The 20,584-nt window shown below is 38.7% G+C and overlaps 1 protein-coding gene and 1 long non-coding RNA gene across 2 annotated transcripts in view; one reads left to right on the top strand and one right to left on the bottom strand.

Annotated features, from left to right (window-relative positions):
- Positions 1–20,584, bottom strand: part of LOC145943510 (uncharacterized) — a 43,965-nt gene that overhangs the window by 17,156 nt on the left and 6,225 nt on the right. The window lies entirely within an intron of this gene.
- The window catches only part of LOC145943509 (cyclic GMP-AMP phosphodiesterase SMPDL3A), a 46,894-nt gene that overhangs the window by 23,374 nt on the left and 2,936 nt on the right, over positions 1–20,584 (top strand). The window contains exons 2-10 of the mRNA XM_083051075.1: positions 4,349–4,422; positions 5,979–6,047; positions 7,635–7,806; positions 9,226–9,431; positions 9,885–10,081; positions 16,934–17,114; positions 17,892–18,001; positions 18,191–18,366; positions 19,059–19,190. Of these exons, the coding sequence (XP_082907201.1) occupies positions 4,365–4,422; positions 5,979–6,047; positions 7,635–7,806; positions 9,226–9,431; positions 9,885–10,081; positions 16,934–17,114; positions 17,892–18,001; positions 18,191–18,366; positions 19,059–19,190 (1,301 nt within the window). The 5' untranslated portion in view covers positions 4,349–4,364. The remainder of the gene's footprint in view (positions 1–4,348; positions 4,423–5,978; positions 6,048–7,634; positions 7,807–9,225; positions 9,432–9,884; positions 10,082–16,933; positions 17,115–17,891; positions 18,002–18,190; positions 18,367–19,058; positions 19,191–20,584) is intronic.

Here is a 20,584-nt window from a genome sequence, read left to right as displayed (position 1 = left end):
AAAAACTCGATAATATATTTACGCTTTTTTATTAAGCTTGAATGACAACATTGTATTTTATTATTGAATTTATCTCAATATAGAAATTAAAATATGTGTATAAAACGATACAATATTTTTTCTAAAAATAAAATTCATCTTGATAAAGTTATACGCATAAAATTTCTTCAGCAATTTAAATTATTTTAAATTATTAAAAATGTATTTTTACAAATTGCTGTTTGAGTCAAATTTAACGATATATGAGACTAAAAGTTATTGAAACTCGAAATGAATAATGTTATTCATTTTTCAAATTTCTTTCCAGAGAATATTAAAAAAATTAAAATTGAAATTATTGAGAAAAAATTCGAGAACAATATTTTCTTATTTTTCTTTACATCCCTAGAGCTTCAAATGTCCTCTAAGCTCGAGGTCTGGGCAACCTAATCGAAAATGCGCCACTGGGCATGGCGAATATCGTGAAGGAATGGCAGCTACGTGCTTCCACTTTATCGCGATCCCTTGCTGATTCCCTGCTGATTGCCGATAGGCTGCGATATAAAGATTACGTTGTAGGGAACGGGAGAAATGTTCACCGATATACTCGCGATCGTGATCGAGAAAACGGATTTTTGCGACACGACGCGACGCCCGGTACGATAGACAATTCCGTCAATCGTCGCCGTTAAGAGCGTCGATAATTACTCCGCCATCCGTGTATCACTCGGATGACGCGGTATCGGGGTCAACCGAGCGTTTTCCAACAGGATCTAGCACCATAGAGATCCGAAGGACGGAATACAACGCTTTAATATAGACGAGACATGTCAAGTAACAGTGCGGCAGCAGCTTTATAGTCAGGTTTATAGTCAAACAACCTCCTCAGCAACCTTGTTTGGAGCGATACTAGTGATGTTATATCTAGTTGACAACGCGCTACTATAACCAGATATAATCTAAGTTTAACAGAGCGTGAAGCAGCGCAAAGTGCTGCGAATTAACGTGCTTACAGCGCTAGGGTAAGAAAACACAGGGCAAATAGTACAACCTCTTAAGGGGAGAGTGCCGTAAACAATGAACGTGTTTCATCTCTGGCTCTTCTATTTGGAACACGAGAATTTATGAGAGATATATGTCTTTTGATAAAGTATCTGATTTATATATCTTTTCAATTTATATTTAGGGATACGTGTGTAATTTAACAAATTTAAAAAAAATACTTATATGTGTGTATTAAATAAAAATTATCATAAACTTTTAAAGATTCTTCTTTGTGCGAATAAATTAGATTATTCATGATACGTTATCGCTTCTACGTATTTTCAAGACTAAAAGTTTCCATTTTCATCTACACTGCGTATAGAATAATCTGTGCACAACAGAAATATACAATATATTAAAGACAATAAAGTTATGTATGTAGATTCACTCCCTGTATCCCATGAACCAACGTCAACAGAGGTACCATGCAGAGGTCGCGTTATAATAACAACAATTGAGATTTTAACTATTTTGATGGATCGCGTCGTATACGCATATGATGAGTTATTAATCCGAAACTCAACGTGCGCGCGCGATATAATATCGTTTACGCGCTCGTTATTCTCGCTCGTGGGGGGGTGGCAGCTATCGTTTTAACACATTACGCGGAATTCTTATAGCGGCTCAACATAGCCATTTGCGCGATGCGACACGCGATTACAAGTAATTACAGTTCGCGCGTGTCATGAATATTTACGAGCGCAGTTTTTAAAGTTTCGTGTTTAGTCTAGAGTGCGTTAGGATACATGTATGTATGTATATCGAGAGTAGCGATTTCTCATTTACGCGATTTCTCGTTTACGCGAGTTCTCGATGTTGCGAGTAAATTTTTAAATACGCCATATACGCGTGAGATGCGTGAGATAATAGTGCGACGAGAAGAAATAGAGGTATCTATATCTATATTGCTACCAATGGTGCGGCAAATTTGATTAATAGAAGTGGCCTAAAAACAGATATGACATTTTCAATTTTATTCGTTAAAACGTCGATTCTTTTGCATGCCAGTCTAATAACTTTTTCACTTCAATACTTGTAATTGACATTCTTTCTGATATTTTATGTATTCATAAAATTGATCCTTCCATTTCTTAATAAAGATACTTGGTTATAAATAAGGCATTTCCTCTTATTTATGGATACTAAATGCTAAATTAGAGAGATTTGCTCCAAAGCAGAGCTTTCTCGTTAATAAATTATACGAAGATAAAGTAATTTTGAATCAAGAGTTGCAGCTGCGCGAAATTTTGAAATCTTATTTAGTATTTAATCTTAATTATGTCTCTAATTTGAAGCTGGTGGCAAGATTTAAAAAAAAGTCAAGAATCTATCTGAAATTAGTATTGCTTATTCGCGATTATATATTCTCATCTTAATCTATTTCAAGTTGGCAGAAGCGAGAAGCATATTAGAGGCAAAAAGTGCAACTGTCGCACGTTCGATATATCTAGGCACTTAGCTTTAGCCTCATTTGCACAAATTATTGACGCGAGAAACGATTTCTCGAGACGAATTAACCAATTCCGTCGGGACACAATTGGCGTGAACCTCCCGAATATAATAGCTCGATATTCGTTACTTCTTCGCGAAATTATCCGTTCCACGAAACATCGTGATACAGAATGTTTCGACGTTTATTCGACGCCGCGAATTATTCATGTATAAGCGTTAGCCTATTCCGCGGTATCGACATCACGCCGGCTATTATTTCGCATTAAGTCGTTAGCGCTCGGTCGCGCACGCTCGCGATCCCCCGAAATGAACAAGAAAATCGCGTGTCCCATCGTAAACTTCCGCTTTCCACCCTCTCCCCCTCATCCCTTTCTCGGGCACAGTACAAAAGGCCGTTCATGATAGACCGATTGCCCGGTAATGGTTCGCTCCGTAATTTCGCTTGTCGTTCTCGTCCTGCGCTAGTCGCAAATTGAAATTCACGATGGCCGCCAAGCCAAATGTGCCCGCGTCCCTCCCTTTCTCGCCCCGCACTCATCTGCTTTTCAATCTGTTCACAGATCTGTGGCGATATGATAAGTAAGAGGCAAGTGCGCGAATGAGTGTCGTCAAGAAATGCGAAAATTAGAACACAAATAGCTATATAAAAAATATTAAAATGATGTACGAAATTAAACCCAAAGAACAATGATAGTATCCCCTTCTTTTGACCTGTAGATTATGCCTCTCTTTTTTTGCTATCAATTCTGGGACACCCTGTATATTATCGCAAAGATTGTAATACCTGAACGCATTAAACTGTTTTTAATCATTGGCGTGAAAAAAAAAAAAAAAAAAAAAACGTGTTAAGAAGACAGTTGAGCGATGTATCGCTGTTCGCGGCTGTGCAATTCGCGAGGCGTGCAATTGTCACCGAATTAAATCCAAAATTAGCGCTTGTTTATCAACTCCCGCTGCGTTATTTATCTTGAATATTTACGTTTCGCCGGGAAACGAAATAGCCGCGCGCGACTGCATTAATTATGCGCGGCGGTATGTCACATATTTTTCGTAGAGGGATGAATTTCATACACATTTGGCGTATAAACAGAATTCGATTTTCCAGCGTCCGGCTCTGTCAATTTTGCGAGAATCCACGAGATATAAGGGTGGAGAGGAGGTGTAACGTAACCGCTCGATGGTTTGATTTTGATGGCAAAGGTAACTCGTATATGCAAGATAGCTTGTTTTTGTACAAAATGTAAAAAGCCAACAAATTTGTTTATATTTGTTTTACGCATTCCTTGCGACGTTGAACGTATTAATCAACAAATCTTTTGCTATTGGTCGAATCTAAAAGCGTACCGCACTTGATTGAAATTATTGTGAACGTCAGGGTAAATAAAGCCCGGAATCACACATACACACACACGCGCAACGTACAGAGGTGCTCTTACCCTGCAATCGCGGAATTGATTTCTCGCATCTCATCTGTGGCTTGGAAATAAAAACGCGGGGGAAAATCTAGATTATATCCGAATTCGGCGCGTTTACGGACATAAAATTATCCACGGCTGGCGCTATCCGACATTAATGGCCGACCTTTATTTGCATATCGCGTTTAAGCTGCGCGAAGCGTTATTCCGCTTTAATGCCGCGCGCCGAGAGGGCGGGCGTATATACCTATACTTATCATCTTTTATGACTCCGGGAATATACCGTTTGTGCTACAGAAATATACTTTATCTCATAGTCAAGTTCTTGGCTTCAATCTCTCGTGCAAGATTGCAAAATATATTGTACATTAGACTTGAGCGCAAACAAAACCTTCGTCATCGTTATCGCGCGATGCGAGGATTCTGTCCTGCAGCATTCAAACGATCTGTAATTACAGGTGCGATTCCGGAAAGATGATACGCGACTACCTGATACTGCTCTCGTGGCTGTGCGCGGTGCAAGGAAAGATAGGTAAGTATACACATTGTGCTCTCTGCGGACAATATATTGTAATAATTTGTTTATATTTGCAGCCCGTAATTTTGCATTTTTTTAATGCACTTTAGTCGGTGCAATTTTTTGTTAATACCTCTATAAAGAGGTATAAGAAACTATTATGTATATGTAGCGGCTCATCCGATGCCTTCGGGCATCTGCAATCTGGCTATCGTTTACGCGCCGCCAGAAAATCTACCCCCCGGCACGAGAGTTTCTCGAGAGAAATATTTTCGAGCGGGTCGGGAACAACAGCGGGCAGGTTAAAAATAATGGCGACGTTTTGCTTTAAATATAATCGAGAGATTCAAGTGTGTGTGTTTGTGTGTCCCAAATATTCATATCTGCACTCGATTTTTGATAATAAAATTACAGTAAATATAGTTAAGGAATAACATAATTTATAATTGATTTTTATCACAATCGTCGCAAATAAATCAATAATTTTGTTATTTCAAGGTTTTCATTAAAGCATTGTTATATTTATAGAAGGCACTAAAATAGTCCAAAGTTAAGTCCATCGATATGGATGCACGTATAAAAATAGAGACATAATAATACTCTTTCATTCTTTCTCTTTTACACACAGCAAGATTAAAATATCTCTTACGTTACCACTTTCTTGTATGCACATATAATATTCTTATTGTTAGTACTCTTTTGGTAGACAAAATCTGCATTTTAAATGATTCGATAACAAAGAGATAAAAACTAATATAAATTAAAAATACATGCAAGTTTTTCTTTAAAACACAAAGCGCAATTACGAAGCACTATATGCGCATAAAAGCTTACAACAATGTTTTTTTAATTGTCGTGTTATCTTCCATAGCTGTTATTGTTTCCAAGATGTAATCGACCTCAATTTCATGAGTCTCCGCATAGCGCTTCGTCTGTAGTGACGAAAAATTTGCCGGGACAGTGAAATTTCCATCTGCGCAACGAGTTTCGCGATATACATCGCAGCGTTTTTTTCATACAGACATGCGAATATGATCCCTATGTTTATTTGTGACAATGGGAGCGTAGCAATTGGTATGAGATATATATACATATATATTTTTCCATACTGCGACAACAGAAAATTCAACTCGCGTGATATTATACTGGTTTTAATTCTTGGGATATTTTGACAAAGTTACAGGCCAAATTTTTTACAGAGAAGGCAAAAGTCTATTTATTTAAAAAAAAATATATAAAAATGGCAAATCCTATGAAAAATAGTGTAAACTAAACCTATGAAAAAAGTGTAAACTAAATCTCTTAATAAACAGCGATAGTATTTGAAATTTCGGGCCGCTCTGCATAGACAAATATGTAAGTTATTTTTATTTACGCATTGCTTTTTTGAAATATGCGATTTGATCGAAGCCAGGCAGCAGTGGTTCAATCGCATTAACCATCGAAATATACTATTGACGTGAATCTGACTATTGAATTAAATCTTATTAGTCCCGGTGTTTTCGTTACCGCTTTCCATTTTTCATTAAAAAAATCACAATTAGGATAAAGAGAAGTTTTTTGTCTTGTAGGGTATTTCTGGCATATCACCGACCTCCATTACGACCCAAAGTATTCTACGCAAGGAAACGCCGCCAGCAGTAAGTCAATGCGCGATCGATTTAGTGATCCATTGATGATTTTGCAAGACGAAAAAATTTCCCAATTTATTAATTTTATCATAAACATATTTGGATATTTCTTTTTATTAGATATATTAGTTTTATTATAGTTATAACATTTTGCGAAAAAAAAAAATAATAATAATTTGCATGTGAATGTTGTACAGATGTCTGATATCTACGAATGTAGAAATTTCAAACAACTTTTCAAAGTGTTGATCTCAATGTTTTTGATTTTCACTCAAATAGTATAGACTTGGAAGTCGATCACGTAATTACTAGTGATTGCATTTTATCTTATCCAATCACTCGCGCACAAATCTCATTTTATCAAACCTTATTATTTCTTCGAGGTCACGTCATCACGATTTTGCGAAATTCGCGCGAAAATGTTCACTTTTCGCTTTTTCGCTCTTAGGGAAAATATACGTGATCGACCTCCTGATGCGAAACCGGAGCCTTGATGTTACCACCCAGTGTTGCCAGATGCCTCGAGGCATAAACTTTCTCGAGCATTTCATGAAAATTCCTGCAAATTTATTAGTGTATTTTGTGAAAATTTCCATCAAAGACTTTATATGCTCCAAAATATGTAATGCGAATATACTTTTCATCCTTTTATCTCACTATACACGTTTTATCTCATTACATCTTATTATATAAACGTTTATTGGGGGAACACGTGTTTTGACATGATGAGATGATTTTGAAGTTAATTTTTCAAGTAACACACATATTGCGGAAGATTTTATTCATTACATACATTCACTATTAAAGTAACATTTATATATAATTGAAAATGCATACGTTAATTTATTTGCATTCATAAAGAAAAAAAAGATTAGTTAATAAAAAATCCTTTATTTAAAAAGAAAGAATAAATTTTAAATATCTAAAAATTTTATTAATACTTGAATATTTTAAGGAAAGAAAAATACTCATAAAAAATGAATTCAAATTATAAAGTCACCTGTGCGTTGATCTTCCAAAACATTCTATATATATATATATGTTACGTTTATATTTTTATAATATTTATATTTGTCGGAAAACTTTTATATTAATGTACATTTTTCATTTCGGGAAGGGAAGCTTGCATGAGACTATTTGGGTCTATTTAGCATGCGACAGACCAAGCTTTAACGGATACACGCCCCCGTTTCGTTATACATTTCATTTTCCGACGATCGCATGAGCGAATTATTATCATTCCTCTAATAGGAAGGTAAAACTGTTATTTACCGACCCTCTCTCCTTTCCCGCTCTGGTATTTACCGATCGCTTTAAAGTACCTAGCGTGTTCAGCTGGCACGAGACTCGCTAGCGAAATAGCGACGGCTTAAATTACCGCGGATCTACCGCCCTCCCTCCTTTCCTCCCTTCATTTATCTAGCCTACCGCTATATCGTCTTGGGCCTCGTGTCGTACGAACGTTAGCGGGACGACGACACGAGCCTTAAGCGCGACCCTGGCCGTTCCCTGTTTTGCACTCAATCTCGCAGGTTCCCACGAACGATCCTCTCACGTGCACGTATCCCGTTTACAATTCGCCAATGTGTGTTTCAGTGTGCTGGAACACGAGAAACAGCCTCGACGGCGGGCGGATAAGACTCGACAGAAAACTGGCGGGCAAGTTTGGCGACTACAGCTGCGACTCGCCCTGGGCCCTCATCGAATCGGCGGCGCGGGCTACGAAATCGATGCACGGCGAAGGGATCGAGTTTGTCCTCTGGACGGGGTAGGTCAAACGTTCAAGCGGATGTCTGATGAAGATTTTCATTCGTATTCCATCATTTTTTCCATTTTTTTATCGAATAAGAATAAAAAGACATTAATCAAATATGATAATATATTGTAATTCAATGCGCATTATTAATATCTTTCTGATTTTTGAATTCATATATATGAGAATTTAATGTTATCATTATCGTTATTTTTAACAGGATTTTTTTTCGCTTCATTATTGTGCGTTAACATTACTGTGTGTTATTTTATCAATTATTATTACTAATTTATATCGCACATTTGAAATTTATGAAAATATTCAGCGCCTTTACTATAGTCAAAAACGATATATGATGTGCTACCGTTAATAACAGTTGTTGTTAAATGAATCATTAACGTATTGTAATTTATTCACGAGGTCTCATTTATTATCAATAAAATCATAAACAAGATCCAGTTTGGGGGAGTGACAATTTGTTAATTCAGCTAATAACGCGATTATTATGCGTTGAATTTATTACCGTTAAATAAATTTATTTTACCAACGATTTACTTTAGTCGGAGGTGCACAACTTGCAATTAATTATCGGAAAGCGAAGATACAGTTCCGCTGACCGGTATAAATATATCGTGTTCACTACCGATGGCTTTTTGGCCATTTAGAGGGCTAAATGGAGGAGCAGGGGCTCCGCCGAACAATTATCGAGAAGCATAGACGTGTTAAAGGAATACGAGTAGCAATAAATGTTAGAAAACGATATATGATATAAATCGTTTATTATATAAAAAAAGTAAACAACTCGAATCCAGTTTTGGAATACTATAAATTTCAAACTCATCGTACATTAATATCGAGAGCACTCGAAAATTTGTAGCACTATGTTAAACTGAATTCGATTTGCATCATCTGGTATATATCATTTTACTTCAAACATAACTCTCTAAAGTGCTTAAACTTTATATTGCTTTTTAGTCAATTTAATTAAACATCACGAGACAAAAAAAATATAAATCTCCCTGTTTCTCTCTTTATACGTATATAAAATAAAATTAAATCAACTCAAGAGAGACAGTTCGAAATAGTCTTTTTATTTATTTTATGTTTATATCTTCGGAACATGTCACTTGTATATCGTTTTGCATCAATTTTCTCCGATTTCCGATTGTCGAGACGCGACGAAGTTTAATCAATTATTATTAGTTGACGTAGCAATTATCAGCGTTTCGTTCGATTTTCCGTCGTTGTCGTCGTTGTCGTCTCATCTCGCGTGCCGACACGACGACGCGTCCTTAATTCGCGATGTGCCTTCTCTCTCTCGAATTGTATTTATCAATGATAATTGCGTCGACGGTCTCTCGCATCCCCTCCGATAATCTCCTCCCTCGCGTTACATGTAAGTAGGACTAACAAGGCTGTAACTACTTGTTGCAGGGACGCGCTGACACGCTCCGCCAGCATGAGCGTCGACCTGCGTCTGCAGTGTCTGCGGAATTTGACCGATCTGTTGCACCGCACGTTCAAAGGACAATTCGTGTTCCCCGCCCTCGGCCACGAAGACATTGGCGTGAATTACACGCAGCTGGCGAACCTCTGGCAGCACTGGTTGCCGCCAGAAGCGGTGGACACCTTCGTAAAGGGTGAGCGAGCAATTTCGCGTTTCTCGCAAGAGGGTATAGAATTATAAGAGCGGCGATATTTTTATATTCGATAATTTTTTCCAAATCAACAAAATGTTTTATCTCAAAGAAAATCTCTCTGTGATAAAAAGAAGTTTGTTTTATCCCGATAGAGCTATTCTTGAAGCTAATCTCTGAGATGTAAGTGTGTTGGCGTATTATATATTTAGAATCGCGTTAAAATTGATAAAGAAACATTATCGTTCTCCGAGAGTATGTATAAATGATCGGTGAACGAGATTCGTGCCGCTCTTTGATTCGAAACGAGCCCAACGGATCGATGCAACATTTATGGATGCCCTCTATATATCTCTCTCTCTGAAAATGTGTTACGGCACAAAGTAAGCTTATTGGCGAGCATAAATTCGCCCCCTGGGGCTTTACCGCCACGGCACTATTCAAAATTTGTTGCAGCCGGCTACTACACGATCGAGCAGCGCTCGAAAAAATATCGGATCGTCTTCCTTAATACGAATTTGTGGTTGAACCCGGTCGACAGCCGTATGCTGCATCGTGTTGGAAGTAGCACGGTCGATAACACGCAGGATCCCTTCGGCCAATGGTCCTGGTTCCAGTCTGTGTTAGAGAATGCGCGGAAGAAGAAGGAAACGGTAAGGTTGATGCTCTGCTCGATATATACATATATATATATATGACATCATTGCTCTTCTCTTCTCTCCGAACGCGCTATTACTACGGTGCGTCGGACGTATTCTTTGTTTCCGTGTATCTCACCAATATATATCGCGGCGAAATAATCCTCGGCATCGCCATGGTATCGACACGGACGATTTTTATGGATTTTTGTCCAACAAGAAGGTCCAACGCCGCGAAAGGCAGAGAGAAAAAGCGATAAAAGCAAATCTTGCAGTTTCAAACGCGGATAGAGATTAACGTCTCGATGATAAAAGGAGATGCGAGCAAAAAAATCGTAGGTTCGATAATAATTTGATCGCGACGATTCTCAACTATGTTTTGACAGTTTGTCGGGATAATGGAATTTTCGTCTTTTAATGTCGCGTTATTTTACCAACGATATCGATCGATACCGGGACTGTCGAACTCTTGGGGAACGACAAACGTGAAACTGAATTAAGCGAAAATACTCGATGAGACTATTTTCGTAATTCGATTTCGAAACGAATAGCAACTACGCTTGACATAAAGGTCGTGTTGAAATTTTTCATGCTCGTTTCGATCGCGCATGAGGTACGTGTGTTGTATACGTGCGTGTGTACTATCTCGTACTGATTGCACGCGATGTAAAAAGATAATTTTGGGGCGAAGAATTTTTTTTCACGCGCCAATCCCCATTTTCTTGGATCGATGAAAACGTCTAACAGCGTTTCGAACGTCAAGTCGCTGTTCACCCTTATGACATGTGCGCGTAAATTAAGCTCTTTATAATGAAGTTGATCAATCGATAAACCTATAAACGCGTGTTTTAATACGGAGATTGATAGGATAAATGAGCGTTTAATCGCGCAAAAGCCGATGCGCACTCGGTATCGGGTATGCTTTACGCGAAATTGCGCGTATTCGGAGCGTACGCATTGTGTCTAGATATTCATGCATCGTGCACCGTGCACCGTGATTTAGAACTGTGTCTGACAGTTTGACATTTGTAATGCTTGACATGTGTAAAAATTAAACATAAAGTTAAAAAAAAACAAATAACAGGTTATATTATATTTATACTATATGCATATGTCTGTATATGCGATAAATTAATCAATACAAATATAATTAAAAATTTTTTAATTAACAATTTTTCGTGCTTCTCTATAAATGTCACAATGCAAGTTAAATGTAGCACAATTGTTTTCGTGTATAATTTGATTATATAATATTATTTTTATATTTATGATTTCTCTCTTTATTAGAAGAGAAAATTGATTGATTTGATAATTCGACTAAATTTATTCCATGTAAAATACCGCGATGTTCGCGATGTTAACGCAAAAAATATCGCGTAAAGTTAAATGTATGCTAACAGAGTTGAGATATCTGAATGTGATTAATTACTTGCCTATGACCGAGAAAGCTCGCATCGAGCAACCGGTACAAATAAAAAAAGAGTATGCTTCTTTGCAAGTCCAATAAATTTTTTAATAAATTTTTAATCAGCGTCGCAGTGGCTTGTTTTGCCGCGGAACTTTACTGAACGTACAAATATTCCATAAAAAAAAAAAAAAAAAAAAAAATTGTTTTCTCACTTCAAAACGACTTCGTCGGATCGTTCGTTCGCTTATTGGAGAGAGCGCATTTCCTCCAATTTTTCTTCAAAAATTAATATCAGAACTTGAAGCTCTCTCGAGCGTGTGCAATATTATATATAAATTTTTCATATTTCTTGCAACGTAATGTTCAACATAATTTTTTTTAAATACAGTCTTTTTCTCTTGGCACATTCAAGCTTTTAATTTAATTACTAAAATTATATAGGATTGACTTTTCGGGAGTTTTATATTATTGTATATATTACTCGACAGAGAGAGAAAGGTGTCACGATTGCTCGTGTCGTCAAGTTTGCTAAAGATCGTGGAATTACGGGGAATGTTTTGCCGAGTAAATAAGCACACAGGTACCTATAAAACACACTGCCAGATATCTCGCGTGTCGCACGACAAGTTGAGTAATTGAAGGGTACCCACGCGAAGGTGTTACTCAGCTTCAGTACAGTTTATTGTTTCGCAAAAAGCGTGAGAAACCCAAGAATGTGACGGCATTAAGGAAAATTTAAGACGACGGTATTGCTGCCCCCGCATCTTACCGCCATCGTGCAACGAGATATGTTTTTCTTCTTCTTTTCTTTTCTTTTCTTTTTTTTATTTCGAGGAAACGAGATCTACGATGTACGTCGACAAAATGGAAAGCTTGCAACATGAAAGATCGCGGAATGTAACGCATCTCGCATTGTGTGTGTGTGTGTTTGCCTGTCATATTAAAAAACGCTAACGCGATACGGAAGGGAGGAAAGAGGGGAAAAAGGATCGTCAAGAAGATAAATTTTAATGAAATAAATTCTCGTACACAGCGCGTATACGAGGACATATGAGGACGAATAAAATCCCCGTTGATCGGACTTCAATATGGCATGTATGATTTATCAAGCGAGCTGTTGTCGTCATCGTTCTCGTTTCCCCTCGTTCGCGCGCTTATAAATTATGGCGCGCGACTATACATGTTCGCTAGACTGACGGCTGACACATGGCAATTTTCGATTTTCTTGATCACGTTTCAGTTCATTATTCGATGGCTTATCGGCTCTATCCCTCTCGTGGCGCACATGTCGACAATTTAGCTTTATGGAGGCTCTCGCGCGTAGAAATTTATAATCGCGGCTAACTCGCAGGAAGGACGGGGCAAATTGTATAATCATGTCGAAGATTCAAATGCAAATTCTACGGTGACTCTCTATTCCCAATGAATACAATTTCTCCGGAAAGTTTCCGGTTCGACGTATTGCACACGTGCACTTTCTCTCTCTATCTCTCTTCAGGTGCTCGGGTGCTCACCATAAAACACGATGACAAATCGAAAGGTAATGTTCATTACGTTTCGCATCGGAGATTGTTACATTCAAGCGAGACGAAGGGAAATTTATTCTCTTCGATCAGCGGGGCAATTAATGCACGCGTCAGGTCCGCGAGAGTCGCGATGGTTCTGGCATCACCCGCTCGCGGAACCAACGGAGGTCTTCCAAGAGTCGGGACCTATCGAATATCGCACGGGGTCGGTTATCGGTTATCGATTACGCCGCGGGGGGCGTGCAGAACGAGTCCGACATACGCGAGGGAGATCCTTCACGCGACCGGGATGGCACGACCGGCGATAAATTATGGAGGGACTTGGTATTCCATACACGAGATGGAGAGAGGAGAGACCCTCCGTTCGCGTATACGTAAACCGTTGCACGCCACCGCCATTGATCCCGATCGTATTAACCGGACGGATGTAGCCGACAGAGAGATAGAGAGAGAGAGAGAGAGAGAGAGAGAGCCGAGAGCCATCGCGTTTATCCACGACACCATCGGCGCATTCACCTACGTGCACGTTCGAAAAGGCAACCATGTTACTTCCCCCACATGACTCTACGGGATGGCATTCGTGTATGAAGAGTGACGTACATTTTTCAACATACCTCTCCGTACTACGCGCGCAATAAAACTCCGCTTCAATTTTTGATTCTCTACGGTCAAAAAAGTCAGAAATTATTCGTAATATTTACTATATTCGCGGCTAAAGTCTTTATATTTTCATCGCGCACATTTAGAATCCCTAAATAAAGTTTTCCGATTCTCAATCGATATCGCGAACGATGTTTTAAACGATTATTTTTAAAGCGACGAGCTTTGCTTTTGCAATTATCTTTCGTTCACCGTAGACAAGATTCAAGAAGCCGTAAAGTTTTAAGGAGATAAGATCGACGACTAGGGAGACGAGATCACAATAACGCATCATATGACCAGTCCCGATAAAACAGCTGTATTTTCTGCCCGATAATCATGCGCGATATTCTACTTGCTCTCAGGAGACTCCTAAAGCTTCTCTCTCTCTCTTTCTCTTCATCCCTCGTTCAAAGAGCTCTTAGTGCGATTCAACGAGCGTGGAAGCAAAATAGCTGTCGCACGATAGGTACTCTTCAAAGCGATGAAATGACCAGTAGGGTAATAACAATCGGAAAATATAGCGAGCACAGCTCGTTGGTTCCGCGACTCTGATAACCCAGCAATAATTCTCCTTCTCCCATCTCTCTTTCCCTTTCTTTTCTATCTCGATACTCGCTCGATCGCTCCGTAGACACGCTCTCTCCAGGGATTTCCGGAAGAATTCTCGGAAAATCTTGTACGTCCTCATGTGCCCGGATAAAAAGAGCGCAGAGAGAGAGAGAGAGAGAGAGAGAGAGAGGAGGGAGGAGGGCGAACGCCGAGGGCCGAGAGATAGAAATCCGATTTTCTGTGGACAGATATAATCCGGGGCCGGTGTGCTGCTGCTTCGCAAACGGTCCGAGCGGGCTTCTCAATCCTTGCATTCCAGTAGAAAACGAGCGATGTCGCGAGAGCAGTTATCTGAGAGAAGGAGACGGATCGATCGATCGTTTTTGAACGTCAGACTGGATAATGCGATTACAAATTACGAGTCGTTTAAGAGCGTCAGGGGCAAAACTGACCAATCAGCGGGCCATTGTGCCCAATTCGTTCGTGCCTCCGTTGAATGGCAGCCGTGATTCCTGCACCTTCGGCAAAAGATGCCCTCGGCGCCGATTTCAAGTCTGCTCGCGCTTTTCGCGCGATATTTTTCAATCTCGTCGCGGCGCCGACAATTCGGTTATTCGCGGAGAAAGAGAGAAAGAAGCGAACAAGAGAGGGCGAGTGCTTTTGCGTTTCAACGTCCTATCACATATAATTCCGGGCGCCGTCACTCTCCCGTTCAACCGCAAGTTTCGCGTTCGCGATCGGCTATCATTTCGGAGGAGACAATCTTGTCCCCATGGCTCGATTCAACGAGAAAGGATCCGCGAAAATGAAAAACGTATCTCTTGCTTTTTCTCTCCATTTTCTTTTCCACCGTTATCCACTTAACAAGTTTTGTTTTATCCACACCATCCACTACCTCACTTGAAATGTTCTACGGTCCGAAGGGAGTAGTTGACTTATTTCGAACCAATATTGATCACAGATACATGTCAGTCGTCATCATTTTTTCTTCAATTATTGATAATACAATTGGCATTTACCTATTATTGTAGTATTGACCTCATTGAATGTCTAACAATAAGATCTAATCAAACAGTTAAAACAAAATTACAAGTTTTATCGATGTAAACAATCGTCGTTAACGTACTTTCCGCGATTATTTTCCGAGGATATGACATATACATTTTCCCTCGATAACCAAAGGTATCTTTAGTTTTTCAATCAAAGTTCCCGTTTCGGCGCCAACATCAATTTGCGTTCCAAACCGGTGGGACTAATTTCACGTACGTGTCCGATTAGATATCTGGTCCTTCGTATCCAACCGTCGTCGTCGCGACGGATACCATGATCGAACGTGTGCAATGTATGTACGTATGTGTGTGCAATCGTCCTCGACTGGCGACTGGCCGGTTTGCCGACGCTAACGAGACTTCCTGCGTCCCGAGAGACACATTGCGTAGCCGCGTACGTGATTCACTTCGGAGCGTCTGTTTAGCCGGGGTGCAGTCACGCGACATAACTAAGGGTCGCTGTTGAATGAGAATGCTTCCGCTCTTTGCTTGCGGACGAGATCCGCCGATATTTTAGCATCTGATTCTCCATGTGTGTTTCCCTCCCCTTATTACAGTCTCTAGTCTCTATATAAATTAAATCATTATTTTCTTTCTGTCGTAAATTTATAATATTAGCATTGCTAAGTTTTTTAATCGATACAAATTTACTAATAAAGTTATATTTTAAAGTTAAAACTTAATACATTGTACAAATATAATGTATGCACTTGAGTACATATAATATATATTTGTGTGTGTTTCTCATTTTTATATCTTTTTATAAAAAGAAAGGCTTTGCAACACAAGATAGCAAACAAATATCCCTTTTCAGGGACGAAAATTTAGAATTATTTTCTCTCTTTTTCCTATTCCACTGTCAGAAAAATATATACAAATTTCAGTAATAAATTGAAATACGATTATTAACTATCTGCGATATGTCTTTCTTCACTGCAATATGTAAAAAATATTGATCAAACTGATTTAGTTTTATGCTCACAGAGCAGTGCAAATCTAGTCTTGCACTCTTTGACCATAAAACTGTGAGGCGAACTATATCCATATCAGAAACAACATTGTAACTGTCTTCTGATACCAATATCAATAACTTGCGATATAGAGAAAGATACTTCTATACTTTAATGGATTTGGATATATCGTCATTTGTGGAACACGAGGCGACAGTATCTGCTCAAGCAAATTTAGATATATCGAATTGAGATTCTCGGTATTGTTACATAGATGCTTTTATCAAAGTATTAAAATTGAACATTTTTAACAATAATAAATACATAAAAAAAATCTAACAATACAAAAATAAATATATACAACACTACAAGTGTTTATAATTCAGTCGATAAAACGCGATAAAAACTTACAATTGTACAAAAGTATTTTTTTTAAACCCCACTGTGCAGAGCGCTCGATAGATTTAAAATTAAAAAAATTCTTTTATTTCTTATGTGAGAAAAGATTTTATTATGATATGCATATATATTGCATCAAAAAGTATCTCTGGATCAAGCAACAGCGAATGATGTCGGAGGTTAATCTACGCGAGGTAGAACACATCAATAGTATCGGAAGAAACATCCAGTTTACATGAATGGATATTAAAGCAAAATTGATGGCGGAATGCGGAGTTAACTATGCAGGTTTTCGAAATATCGATGTTCGATGTTCATTCCCTATTCTGCTCTGTAACGGTCAGGTGTACATAGTCGGCCACACGCCTCCGGGAGTGGACGACCATGAAAGCGGCGCCGCGGCCCTCAACGAGAGGCATAACACCAGGTATCTCCAGACGGTGCGACTCTATTCGGACATTATCAGAGGACAGTTCTTCGGCCACTGGCATTCGGATACATTTCGTGTAATTTACAGCGACATAGGTAAGTTTTGTACGCGATGAAACGCTAAATCAGACTTGGTATAATTTCAATATGTTAACAAAAAAGAAAAATACTTAAAAATTTTTGCATAACTTTGATATTTTCATATTTTATAAATAGAAATAGATATTTTAAAATCATAAAATATGAATTTGAAAGCAAATCTGCTCGATATTCATGAAAGTAAACACTGTGGTTTTCTTATTATATATTAAAAGAGATCTGGGGGAGAATTTCAAATATTTTGCGTAACATTGAAATAATACAATATAATGTTTTTTTCTGAAGATATAATTTTTTTTTAAACATAAAATAAAAATTTACGTCAAAATAGAAACCCTCACTGTAATCATCGACCTATTTTTTTTTAATCTCAATTTTTACAAGATTACTAACTAGATGAAAATAGAGAGACTCTTTTCCACGATATGTGACGTGTTGAAAAAGTTTTATCTAAATTATGTATGTTATTAGGACTTTCAGCCCTCAAAAAGAATTTGTTGTGTTGATTATTAATATTATATTTTATTTTTCTCTGCAAAAATCCAAACATTTTTTAATTTTGAGACTCATATTAATTTCGCCATGTTAAAACTGCCCTTTTCATATCAATTCCTCAGGCAAACAAATCTATTTAATTGATCAATTATTTCAATTTTTTTGTTATCGATTTTCGCATCCAGCGCATTGCTATCGTTTCATCAACTGTCGCTTTGATCTCAAATATTATTAATATTCAGCGCGCGATTAATTATTCTGCAAAACGGTACTAAACAGGTCTGCCCGTATCCTGGATAATGATGGCTCCAAGTGTAACTCCGAGCGCCGTTGGAGGGCCCAACAACCCGGGTTTGCGATTGTACAAGTTCGAAACTAACACCGGACAGGTACGTGGCGATGGGGCGCGTACACATACATTCTCGATAATAATATCTCCGCCGCGCGCCATTCCTGTAACGTCTATTTGCGCGACGTGTCGATTTCAAAGGGATGCAGAAATGTAGAATATGAATTGAATATATATATATATATAAATGTATATATGTGTGTCTATGTATGTGTTGCATGCTGCGCAGATTCTGGATTACACGCAGTACTATCTTAACCTGCCCGAGGCAAATTCAAACGGCAAAGCGAACTGGGTGATCGAGTACTCGCTGCTCGAATATTATGAGCTGCAAGAGATATCGGCCATCACTCTTCACGATCTGGCTGACCGATTTACGCAATCCAATGATTACGCCTTCGTTAGGTACGTAGCGCGCGATGAGACGGATCGATTAGCTTCGATTTGGGCTCGCGTACATATCTCTGAAACCATAACAGTATCCCTCCTCGTTGAACACTGGCCTCGATTACATCTTAAATCGCGTGTTTCATGTCGCTGACATTTTTTTTTTTTTTTTTCTTAGTTTTTCTCGAGAGGTGAGACAACGCTCGTCCAGAAATAGCATTCATATCGTTCTGCTAATCGCGATCTTGAATCAACCGGGCGTATTTGTAGTATGTCTCGCGTTCGCTTATGTTATTATCGTTGTTTGGTAGTAATTTCGCTTAATTGCCGGCCGCGGTACGCGGTTGAAATTTTCGACGGGTGTTCCCTTCCCTACATTAAGACACGATGTCGCGTGTGATGTCGACGCGAGATTAATAATTCCCGGCGCACACGTTTCTCTCCGCGAGTCGGCAATTATTTCTCGCGCGATAATATTCGTAGCCCATCCGTGCGACATTGTGATAACTATCTTACCCCTTTCGAGACAGAGACGCGCGCCATTACGATGCTAATGACAGTCCCGGTAGTCCCGCGACCAGTCCTCTTAATGCACAAGCTCGGTCTCTCGGTATACATGTATACATTATCTTTCCTCGCGTAACGCCTCGCGGTATGTTTGTACACCGTATCATGCGCGCGTGTGTGTTTGCACGTTCTCTCTGCTCCAGGTATTACGCGGCCAACACGGTCTCGCTACCGCGCGAGGTGGAGCAAATCTGGGGCTGCGGCGGTCCTCTCAACGGAGTCTGTGCGCTGCATCATTACTGTACCGTGACCAGGCTCAATCCCGAGTCCTACAGGTACGCCACGCCTTGTAACTCTTGATTCGCGCGCGTTTCGGTAACTCTGGCAAAATTTCTCATCTCGATATACTCGATATACGTGTGATCTCGCAAGCATTTTTCTGGGTGACTCTCGTTTCGTCAAGATTTTGAGATCTAACCCGCGGATCAGGCCAAACAGTGATGGTACATGTATGAAAATCGCGTCGTCGCAAAGATGTATCTGTGATATTGGCAAACTAGTTTCATTTCAGAGAAAGAGATACAGAGATTTTCCCTGCGAAGAAAATTGAGTCTTGTGTAATTTTCTTCAGTAAGCATTTCATATTCAAGGGAAATTAATCACTAATGTTGACTTCCCTTTTCATTTGATATGCAATCTTATTTCATTTTAATAAGCACAGATATAAATTCAATATTGATAATGAGTTCTCTCACGAACCTTTACGCGAGAATTTTTAATTCGATCGCTCTCTATTCCGTCGAAAACGCAAGTGGGGTGTATCAACCCCTTGGATAACGTACATGAACTTGGAATCTATCGAGAATTTGTCGTTAATTGGTTGCGTACACGTGAAGGGAATACCAATTAGATCAAAGTACATTGCGCGCATTACACCGCTAATAATACTGTCACAAAATGGAAACGAAGATGTGGAAAATTTTGAAAATGAGAATAATTTGTTTACGGAAGTTTGCATGTTTTAAAAGTTTCTAATTTCGCAAATTATTATTAATATAATACAATCGATAATACTTTGTACAGTATAACCATGCAATTTTAAAATTAACTAGACTAAAATCTCTCCCTTATACAAATTAATTACTTATAGCTTAAACAGTACATTTTTCATAATTGCAAGTTTAACAAGAACTGGTAATGGACATACAAAAATTAAAATCAATATAATCTATCATTTATTAAAGAGATCTAAAAGAGATGTAAAAAGTTCTATATTGGCACGACAAAAATTATATACATTAGGCAAATTATATAAACATCTTCTACATACGCGTTCACTAACAACTAACATTGTTGATTCTCCGGAACGCTATTTCAAAGTCTGACATATTGAAACGAACGAAGAGGAGGGTTAAATCCCAAAAGAGTTGTCTCGACCGAAATTGAAATTATAAAGTGAATCAAGTCAGTAACAGACTAGATAAATGTCGGCATGAAGATAGATAAACGGAAAGACGGATAGAGAGGGATTACTGCACTTTTCAATATTCCAAAAGGCGGCGGGACGTCTTCTTCGTAAATTAAGCACCATGAAAGCCCTCGTAGTTTGAAAGCGTCATGTAATCTCGCAAAGTCTTGGAAGAGCCTCAAAGATTTCAGAGAGTTCTCAGCTAAGAGGTAGTTTAGCGCGGTGATGTTTCGAAGTTGCGAGCAATTTCGTATTAGCGAG

Source organism: Prenolepis imparis, unplaced genomic scaffold (assembly GCF_030444845.1).
Source record: "Prenolepis imparis isolate NDT839.2.m4 unplaced genomic scaffold, iyPreImpa1.0 SCAF_12, whole genome shotgun sequence".
NCBI lineage: Eukaryota > Metazoa > Arthropoda > Insecta > Hymenoptera > Formicidae > Prenolepis > Prenolepis imparis.
Note: the sequence above shows the minus strand (reverse complement) of the source record. Positions and strands in the feature narration are given on the sequence as shown.